General features: G+C 34.5%; 2 protein-coding genes across 2 annotated transcripts; one reads left to right on the top strand and one right to left on the bottom strand.

Annotated features, from left to right (window-relative positions):
* Positions 1–161: 161 nt before the first annotated feature.
* On the bottom strand, positions 162–4,472 carry LOC140062418 (cilia- and flagella-associated protein 95-like). Its single transcript, XM_072108628.1, has 5 exons — positions 4,302–4,472; positions 3,618–3,726; positions 2,960–3,081; positions 2,541–2,670; positions 162–1,197 (listed from the first exon to the last, which is right to left on the bottom strand). Exons 1-5 carry the CDS (start codon positions 4,403–4,405, stop codon positions 1,009–1,011), a joined length of 654 nt encoding a protein of 217 aa, XP_071964729.1. The 5' UTR covers positions 4,406–4,472; the 3' UTR covers positions 162–1,008.
* A 315-nt stretch (positions 4,473–4,787) lies between these two features.
* LOC140062594 (NADH dehydrogenase [ubiquinone] iron-sulfur protein 5-like) lies at positions 4,788–6,832 on the top strand. The gene is made up of 3 exons (XM_072108877.1): positions 4,788–4,885; positions 5,903–6,114; positions 6,439–6,832. The coding sequence occupies exons 2-3, from the start codon at positions 5,908–5,910 to the stop codon at positions 6,532–6,534; spliced, it is 303 nt and encodes a 100-aa protein (XP_071964978.1). The 5' UTR covers positions 4,788–4,885; positions 5,903–5,907; the 3' UTR covers positions 6,535–6,832.
* Positions 6,833–11,331: the final 4,499 nt, after the last annotated feature.

The following is an 11,331-nucleotide window of genomic DNA, read 5'->3' on the forward strand; positions in this document are numbered from 1 at the left end:
AAAAAGGATATTTTGGCAATTTTTCGAAAGCATTCCTGTACTATTAGTACAGGGATTTTTTCAAAAAATGGCACAAATTTCGACCCTTTTATTTTTCAACAAAACTGATCATTATGGCTCTATAAGATGATACAAAAAAAATATACAGCCATACTATTGCATAATTGACTTTTAATTTATTTTTTCTATTTTCAATTGTAAACTTTGCAAATTAATTGTCTATAATACCCCTTTCGAGACGAGTAGGGATTACCCTGGTGTACTATTACATCACAGCCCTCTGGGGGAGAACAGTCTTTGACTGAAGAGGAAATGAATAACAACAAACAAATCGAGGAACAACTTCCTATTAGCTAAAGGGTTTTGTCAGTCATTTAATATGACATTATAACATTACAAGACTTTCAATTAAAAATTATTATAGTAAGACATTTTAAAGGTTCATAATTAAAATAATTGATTAAAAAAAATGTTATTAAATAAAGAGCAGAATTAGAGAGGCATAATTGAATTTTTAAAAGTTGAGAGAGGCAGTGGACGAAAGAGCCTGCGGCATTCAACCAGCTACTGTATATATGCAACAACTGCGGTAGAGGTTGCCATGACAACATTAAAGTCAATAGCCTGCCCCGATTGCAAAATGTGACGAATCCAATGATTAGTTAAGATCGAAATTGGCCTATATGAGGTCTCTATGCCTTTTTTACAAGGTAAAACCATGGTTTAAAAAAATTAGCAGAAATTGACAGTTTTAAGTCTAGTGATGGAGACATGAACTTTGACATGGAGATGCTTTGCACAATCATAACATAATCTAATTCAAACCATGCATCATACAAATATTACCTATTGCACATGTCCTGTAATTTATACTTACATGATTATATTAAAGCTAAGCGTTTATATTAAAGCTAAGCGTTTATATTAAAGCAAAGCGTTTTTCTTTAAAATGTTCTCTTCATTATAATACAAAAATACTAATTTATTATAAAAAAAATAGTAAAATCTTCATTCCAATTGTTGTGGTATTGTATTTGTTGGTGGAAAGAGCGCCCTCTTGTAGTCTCTATTAGCATAAATACCACTCTCATCTTGCCAAGTGTTGCGACCGAATCGTCTGTAGTCTGCTGTGTCTGTGAACTGGCTTTGGCATTTGCGATACCCATTTGAGTTGTCCACAAAATCTGGAGGCTGTTCCTAGAATGGAATATGTACAATATTGAATCACAATGATTTATTTTAATTGGCATCACAAATATAGAAATATGTCAAATAGAAAATTGTTGAATACTTGATTATAAGAAGATTTAAATGTTTCTTTTGTTGAACAACATCGGCCGAGATAGATTAGTGCACCGGGGTAACCATTCTACTACTATGTCAAGCTTTAGGAGTTTGGTGTTTTATATTTTTTTAATTCATATAACGAGTTGTTGGTGCCTCTCTGTTTTCTTATTGAGTTTGTTGTGAATGTCAGCAAACTGAGTGAAGTAACTGAATGTTTTTTTTTTCATATTGGTACCTACTTACTACAGATTAACTAATTGATTGATGTTTAGGCAGGTATTCATTAAAAAAAATATTCAGATATTTTGTAAATCGATTTTTGTTCATATTTTTGACATACAGTAGGAAACGAGGCGTAGGTGCTATTACGAACATCCGTAAAACTGATAAAAAATTTGCAGAATGAGTGTCTTCTCATCAAAAGAGAAGCAACGAGAAAATGATTATTCTGTGATAGCATATCAACGTTGAATCTAATTAATATTGTCTGACATAGCATGTCACATGACAACACATAGACACGTTGAACATAATATTTTACTACAATTCACCTATTAACTTTCTCATCAAATGTGCTATACTAAACTCTGTCTACAGAGTGGGTGGGTGAGTGGCCGAGCGGTTAAGACAGTGGAACCGTAATCACGTAGCCATAACATCGGCAGGGGTTCGAGGCTCACTCACTCCATGGTTCTGGTGGTAGAACGAGTCTTCTCGGATAAGGACTATAAACCGTAGGTCCAGTGTACACAACTTGCTCGTGTGCACTTTAAAGAACCTAGTACATCTTTCGAGACGAGTAGGGGGTTACCCCGGTGTATTAGTACATCACAGCCACTGATCACCAACTGGGCCCTCTGGGAGACCAGTCTTTGACTGAAGAGGTTACTCAGTATAAATATATATTTCAATCAATACACTAACAAACTTTATGTGACAAAAAAATGTGATGTGCCCATATATGGACATGATGATGTCATATCACTACCATATTTAAGCATATCACTACCATATATGGGCACATCACACCTTTTTTGTCAAACTAGTTTGATAGTGTAGACAGAGCTGTAAACATGTAATTTATACAGATTTAAGTACGATACTTACTGGGACTGGTGTGTATGGCAAAATGTGGGTTTATAGTCTGCTCTGTTTTTGGTCTCTAGGTGGCGCTATACTAAACTAAACTGCTCTTTGAATAATTATTTGTAACATGTAAATTGTACAGATTTAAGACAACGTATGATACTTACTGGGACTGGTGTGTATGGGAACGGAGGTTTATAGTCTGCTCTGTTTGTGGTCTCTAGGTGGCGCTTGTCATGACCAGCATGATGTCTTGGTAGAACTGAGCCAAATCCTGTTTTTGGACAACCAGTGTCTCTGCAGTAAAACAAATAAAAAATATCTTATATCTCCTTGTGAGCATTCTTTGTGTTATAATGGGGAATGAAATTACTATAATCATGAATAATGAACACAATTAATTAAATCTAATGCTAAATAATATTACGAAGAATTTGATACAAGATTGATGATTTGTTTTCGACCCCTATCGTTCATATTAGTCACTGCACTATGTCGTGGGTCTGTTGAAAAAGAAATTCAAATTTTCTCATAATTATGAGGATGAATAATGTTACACAAACAAACGAATATATACTGCATGTACCTGTCAATATCAGCCTCATTGTAAGTGTCCACTGATACCATAGGTTTCCTAATTTCACGTTCTTCAAAGTCCCTCTTTAGGTGTACCTGTTCCATAGATTCCTGTGTTGTAGTTCTAGGAAACTAGGAAAAGAAAAAATGTTGAATAAAAATAATAGTGCAGGAAAGCTACACAGAGCATTACCGTATCCTTTGAAATTGTTATGTAATTGGTAGCGTGTGTTTGTTTGTTAGCAGGATTACTCAAAAAGTAATTACAAGATCTTAACCAAAATGAATATACAGATAGATATGTGGTCAAGGACCATTCCACTAGATTTTGGGACCATGGTCCCAATTCTGGACCATTTTTTAGTATACTTTTATGTAGAATTTTACAATAGCAGAGGTATGCGGAGTGGCTTTCTAGTTACAGTATATTAATTTAATACATTATTATCCATAGAAAGAAAACTTTAGTTTCAAGCCAACTTTGAACAATTAGCAATTCAATTATATTTAACCACAGAGGCTCGGATCAACACATGGTTGCCAATGCTGAACATCAGAACATGGTCTATTTTATGTTTTTATTGTAGATAGAGTAACATTGTATGACATTTGGACATGTTTTTGATCTTTAAGATTTTTAAATAGAAAAAATAAGTGGTCTTCCTTACTCCATTTGCTGAGTTACCAATGCGTTCATACGTTGCTGTATGTAGGTTGCGCTTTTGACTTGGATCTGAAATATTGTAGTCTTTTGGCTCCGCTTCTCTTGCTTGGTGCCTATATTTATTTATTAAAATAACAAAAAAAGTGGTTTTTAAAAAAATACTTGATATGAAATGACCTATTGTTTAGTAATCTACAATACAGTAGGTCTACATGTGACATGTTTACTTCAAAAAGAAGTCCATTTAGGCTACTACTAACTAACTAGGCCTACCCTAGTACCAAACCAAATAATATAATGATATGCTTTGCTAGTTAGTACTTAGATAGGCTAACCAGGCTAGCCTAGCCCGCCATTATTATTAGGCCTACTAGCCTAGTACTAGGCCCTAGCTAGCTAGCTAGCCTAGGCTGGCTTGCTAGTAGTAGGCTAGAGGGCCACTATATTAGTATTAGGAGTAGTAGAGAGGCGGCTAGCTAGAATGATGCCTTTGGGGCAGGCCTAGGGGTCCTACTCATTCTTGCACTAGCCTACTAGGTCTACCTAGCCCTACTAGGCCAAAGACCTAGGCTAGCTAGCTAGGCCCTAACTCTAGTAGTAGGCCTAGGCTAGCTAGCCTAGCTAGTAGGCCTAGCCTAGAGAGAGTAGAAAGTAGGGCCACCATACATATTGTATATGTAAAACCTACCAGTTACTGTTTAATGTTGGTCTCCCATAGTTCATATGATCAGACCTTAGAAATAGAGAGCCTTTCCTTTCGTAGTAATCAGGGTTTCCTACGAAGCCTGCCATTTTAGAAAAGAAAACGAATGTTTTTACTCTAGCCTAGTCTCTGACTCTCGATATATTGCATACGTCGTCGTCGTGGCCACCACGCGGTGATTGTTGTGTTTATATATTACGTCATACGGTTGCTTGGTTACTTAGGCTAGGCTATACTATACTGTTTATTTGTGCGCTGCGTAGCCTTTATTTTATTGTGTTTCTATTTTTGACAAAAATTTAATAATTCGGTTTTTTTTACACGGGCATAAATAATATGGTATAAATAATATAATCCTACGTATGCAATGCATCATTATGAAACTGCAAAAATGTGCCATGCAACTTTTTTGTCATGCTGTTCTTCAATCGATTTTCATTGATGTGGTTTTTTTTACACACAAAACACAACAAACAAACAAATAGACCGTCGTTGAGGGCGTTTGTAAAAGAAAATATATTATCGTCGCGAGATCACAGAAACCGGGAGAAAGTTGGTTAAAAAAGAAGGTATTTTCAGTGTTGATTCTTGAATTGCTTTTATTTATATTGATTTTATATTTTATTATAACTTGGTAGATACAAATTAAGATATAATAACGTAAGTAAACTACTGAAACCCCTCTCTAGACTAGGCCTAGCCTGACTAGCTAGCTAGTCTACAGCCTCTACAGGGCTAGCCTAGGCCTAGGCCTAGCTAGTAGGCTAGGCCTAGTACGGTTTACGATGAAATCGGTCGCGTTTTATTATTATTATCTAATTATCCTAAAACCATGCTCACGTCAGAGTGGCGGATATCGAACGTAAAAATCATCGTCATGCATCATCTTCCTTTATTTGCATAAACCTCATTGTTTATTGAGCTGGAATTTACTTGCAGGTAAACTTAAACAATATTCAAAAAAACATTTTTAAAACGATTTTCTAAACTACAATACATCACAATTATTCATTTTTTGACACCTGTAAGAAAAAATGAAAACACAAATTATTTTTATAAATAATGAGATAAATATTATATTTATTTACTGTACTTAAAAAATAATAACTGAAAATAAATATAAAAATTTAATAGTATTATTAGAAATTCTATATTCAAAATTAACTAAAAAAGTATTTAGTGTTTTCATTAAAAATGTATCTAGTGCGTCCCATACAAATTAGTGCGACCAAAATAAACGTGACCGATATCAAGCGTATTACTAATATGATAAAAAGCGTATCTAGCGGCGCTCCATACAAAATGCCGGATGTTGATTTTATCGCGACCGATTTCAAACGCGACCGATTTCATCTGACCGCTAGTACTACTAGGGCCTAGGCCTACTACGATGGAGAGGGGGATCGGGCCCGGTGGCCTGCTGACTGCTGCTGAGCCTAAAAAGGCTCATAGGCCTAGCTAATTGTTTTCTTTTTAGTAGACTTGGCCTAGCCTCCTACATAGCTGGGTTCCTTCTGAATGATTGGCTAAAATAAGAATAGACTATTTTTAATTACTGTATTTATTTTTAATTTTCTTTCAATCAGGTATCATGGTCGATAAGATTCCAAAGCACTCTTTGGATCTGCACTATGCTGGGTTTAATGTTCCAAAAACACATTTTAGCTTTGAACCAAAATGTGCTGATTTTGAGAGAGATTGGTTGAGATGCTCTGATGGTCTTGGTTATACAAGAGCTTTAAAAGAGTGTGACTTTGAGTATTCCGATTTTATTGAGTGTGTACGAGATTCTAAAAAGGTAATTGTGCAATATTATCAATTCACCATAAATATCCTTGGCAAATAATCATGCACTGTAATCCCGTAAGCTCTGTCTACACTTTTTAACTATCAAACTTTATGTGATAAAACAATGTGATATGCCCATGAACATGATGATGTCATATCACTACCATATTTGGTATTTTCACCTACCATATTCTGCCACAACAAACTTGTTGTCACTAGTTTGATAGTGTAGACAGAGCTTAAGATTCAACATCTTTTTATGAATAACTGATTTTGGAAGAGTTTAATGTACTAATAAGTTTTGAATTAATTGATTTGTTTTTATTAATATTAGGAAAGACGTTATATCACAATCAAGAAACAGAGAGATAAGTTAATAAAAGAAGGAAAATATACACCACCACCATATCCTACAGAACAACTCAACTGAAAAAAGGATATGTCATCAAATACATCTACTGAAAAAAAAATACATTTAGTCTTTATTTAATTTAATGGAGTTCAATAAAATGCAGTAATATTTCGATTAGTCTAAAATATCAAAGATAACTGTTACAGGACTGAATGCATTCTATTTTGTTTTAAGTTGAGACATTTAAAATACGAAATAATGAGGATTGTTTGGTTGGTTGTGCCTAATTCAACAGAGTTACTGAGGTTTTTACTTGATTTTTGAAGAATACTAGATAGTTGTTGTATTGCTATTAAACTATATAAATACAACAGTTCGTTTGTGTGTGTGTGTGTTCTTAATTTTTTTTTAAATTAAATTTGTAAAAAAGTCTGGCTCATAGATGAATTAATTATGTACTTAGTAGCAGTGGTGGCGCCAGCGGGGGGGGGGGGCTACGGGGGCTCTAGCCCCCTCGTCGGGGAGCCTAGCCCCCCCCCCCCCCCCCCCCCCGTCGGGGAACACGGGTACTTTTTGTCGGGGAATATAATATACAGTAAACAAGAAATATTTCTTACAAAAAACGCCGCGTAACTTTTTGACTGGACAGTTGTAAGAACAGTCTTCATTAATCTAATATAATAGGTCGGCCAATCAAAACGCAAGTGAACAATTGGGACTTTACTTGTGATTTATGTCATTGGCCTGTCAGCACAGTCGTTTCTTTCTAGAATTAAACGCACAAATTTGTATTGGGAATAATGTATATGGTTATTACTATCGCATTTAGGTATTGATAATAATAATAATATGGCTTTTGAATATATAATTACTGTCTGTAGAATAACATTTATACATTTTCGGTTCGCGATGAAAAGTTATATGAATGGATTTGTAATAGGTATTTATAATAATAGTATATGGGTTGTATTATTGCTAAGCTATCACCAAATCGCGTTATAACATTATTTCTCAGGGTTTTTTGCACCATTGATCAATACCAAACGCGTATCGGTATTATAGTTTTTAATGAATCATTACATTAATAAAAATACCCAATTAAATCAATCGCGTCAGTCCAATTCCGACTTATGTTTCGATCACATAGTTCTGTGTCTACACTGTCCCAACTAGTTTAACAAAAAAAGTGTGATGTGCCGAAATATGGTAGTGATATGCCCGATTATCGTAGTGATATGACATCGTCATGTCTATATAATATGGGCACATCATATTTTATTTAGTTTGATAGTATAGACAGAGCTTAAGGATTATATTTAAAAAATGTTTTCTTACATTTTGAACGGAAGTATTTATTTGTTTATAAGCCCAATTTTCCAGTCTTAATTTTACATTTTGAAAAAAAGTGTTTATTTGTTTATAAGCCCAATTTTCCAGTCTTAATTTTACATTTTGAAAAAAAGTATTTTATTTGTTGATAAGCCCAACTGTGCAGTCTTATTTTACATTTTGAACGAAAGTATTTATTTGTTGATAAGCCCAATTTTGCAGTCTTATTTTACATTTTAAACGAAAGTATTTATTTGTTGATAAGCCGAATTTTCCAGTTTAATAATAATGACCCCTTCCACAGTGCTTATACCATATACATTTTACATGATATTGACCGTGGGTTCTTTACGCCTCTGATGCATTTGTTTTTATTGTACCTTTTTAATAAATTATTATATGTTTAGGCCTAATCACACCCAATTTAATGAAACGGTCAGATTCCGATTTCAATTGAACGAAAGTAGTACTGTATTTATTATTCATTGATAAGCCAAGGGTCCCATGGCGTTAGCCGATATCTTGAGCATTTGACTCTTGTAACACAAATCATTCTTCAAAATCTAAAGAAAGAACCTCACACGTCTTTTTTGTGAGTGATACACTATGGATATGCCCACGGAAATAATATGTGGACATTGCAAACAATCATAGGCCTACAGTAACAAACATAACATGGCTAATAAGCATAACATTCAGACTTGCTTGTTTTCTAGTGGATTTTTATTTACTTTAGCATGTAGAATAAAACTAGTAACAGTGGCTATATTAATAATTATACTGATTATCCTTGATGTTATCGCGTCTAATAATAAAATATTTTGTTGTTGATAAGCCCAATTTTTCAGCCTTGATTTTACATTTTGAACGAAAGTATTTATTTGTTGATAAGCCCAATTTTGCAGTCTTAATAATGACCCTTCCACCGTGCATTTTACATGATATTGACCGAGGGTTTTTACGCCTCTATAGGCACTGATCAATACCATAATTAATGTACTTTTTTAAATGAATATTGAAATGTTTCAACACTCCCAGATTTCCTCATCTTTATCGTTTCAAAAATTAATTAAATAATTTTCAGTGTATCACCGGGCGGTTTGGAATTTATTTCTATGCCTGTTGTGTTTATATATATAATATTAAGTATAATTATGAATTCACCAACACTTTCAGGCCCGGGGCCGAGTTGTAGACCAGACTTCCATGCACAGCCACATGTTAAGGAATATGAATCTCTTTATGATTTTAATATGGTTCGAAATGATATTACACAACAACGATTAGACAGCAACTGTGCAAGAGTCAAACTAATAAAATCGGAATGATCAATTAATTGAACATTTACAGCATAAGGCCCATACACTAGGACGATAACTATCGACGATAAATAGACAAATGTGCATTTTTAATACATAAACCAAAAGAAATATAAACAATTCCTTTGATGAAAATTATATTTTCACACGTCCAATCAAATGACGTCATGATTAGTAAGACCAATAATATCGTGACAATACAGCGATTTTATTGTTTTTATTTATCATGACGTCATTTGATTGGAATTTGAAAAACATTATTTTTATCAAAGACAGCATAAATGATTATCCTATAGGTCTAGAACGAAAACCTTTCTAATTTCTTTTGGTTTATGTAAAAAAAATGCATGCTATATATTTATCGTCTGTCGTTATCGTCATAGTGTAATTGGGCCTTTATACAAAAAAAATAAATTGATTACGAAGTTACATGTCATTTTCACCTATCACCAAAAAACTAACCTTTTCAAAACTAATTAATTGTTACGAAGCCAATTTATATTATATATTTCATTAAAACTGAACTTTACGGTAAATGAAGAGTAAGTATCAGTTAATATGAATAATAATTATAACTAGTAGGTCTATGAACTTGCGTCCAGACACAGAACTGTGACATTACTATCATAAATGTTGAAACCACTTATAAAACCTTTTTTTTAAAGAAAATATAATTGTGTTAGGAGAAGGCTAATAAACAAATAGATAATGTTCAAACCTTTTTCTGGATTAATTAATGGAGCAGGCGTTCCTAATAATCTTCTGTAGACAGATTGTTCACCTTCTGACGATAATTGATTGGACCCCCCACGGCATCTGATAACCAACAAAAAATTTACGAGGACTGTTTCAATGATTTAATATCTGACGGCGTATTATTATAACATTGGCCTAGATTGAAAGTCAAAGAAAGTCATTGTAAATACCTCCCTTTATGTTGACAGAGCCAAAATAAAGTTTTGACCATTATCGAATGATTATTTGACAGTGACTTATTATAATACCGCCCTGGTTGACAGCAAAAACGAAGTTATTATTTATTGATCAAGATTTTACAGATTTCCGTCTACATCTCAATAATACTGTATTATCAGCAAAGGCTTTCATATAGACTCTCTTCTCCCAGACGTTTTTTGGGTCCAGCAGCTACCTATAAATTATAGTCGAGTTTCCAAATTCACAAAACTGTCAGCCTTAGATACTAAAGCTACCGCTATGAAACAGCTTATTAATGAATGTGTCCTCCTGGGACATAGCTGGCTAGAGCCGCGGCGCGAAAAACGTTCGCGTTCACTTCATACAGCTTCAGCGCCTAGAAAACCACGACGTTCCATTGACATTCATTATTGCCAGCGATCTAACTTTCTACTAAACATTAGCTAGGTACGCACTTGTCTGGCGGTATCCCTTTGTACGAATCGTTCAACGTTGGGTCGAGACGCGTGATATCAAGTTCCATCCAGGGACCAAAATGTGTAATGTAGTTATTTTCCAGGCGAAGTTTACCGATGGTTACCGAAGGGAACACGGGTACTTTTTGTCGGGGAATATAATATACAGTAAAAAGCGTTCGCGTTCACTTCGTAGCTCTAGCTTCAGCGCCAAGAAAACCGCGACGTTTCATTGACCGTGAGAGTACGTCAGAGTGATATTATGCACTTTATATGCATTCATTATTGCCAGCGATCTAACTTACTACTAAACAATAGCTAGGTTCGCACTTGTCTGGCGGTATCCCTTTGTACGAATCGTTCAACGTTGGGTGAGACGCGTGATATCATGTTCCATTCAGGGACCAAAAAGTGTACTGTAGTTATTTTCCAGGCGAAGTTTACCGACGGTTACGTCGTGTACTGCGTCGACGTACGCTACACACAGCAAAAACGAATTATGTTAATTGTTCGTATGTTCACCAATTTTTTAATTTACAAGTAACCTTCTGTACCGTGGGGCACCTAAAATAAATTTTTCATCTATTACTAAATAAAAAAACATGCCATTTTCGCTTAGCCAACATCTTATTATAGCTAAGTTATTACATTTTCAATGTCCTGTATGTCATGAATTTCTCACCACTCGGAAGTCCAGATGGTACGCACGCATACACTTGGGAGGAATAAACTTATTTCCCCGACTAAAAAAGGTCTACGTTTGCGTTTTTTAAGCCTCTAGGCCTGATGTTTCCAAAGTATAAAATGCAATTTTTTGAAGACCTGCAGCTCTAGTT

This window comes from Antedon mediterranea, chromosome 11 (assembly GCF_964355755.1).
Source record: "Antedon mediterranea chromosome 11, ecAntMedi1.1, whole genome shotgun sequence".
Classification (NCBI taxonomy): domain Eukaryota; kingdom Metazoa; phylum Echinodermata; class Crinoidea; order Comatulida; family Antedonidae; genus Antedon; species Antedon mediterranea.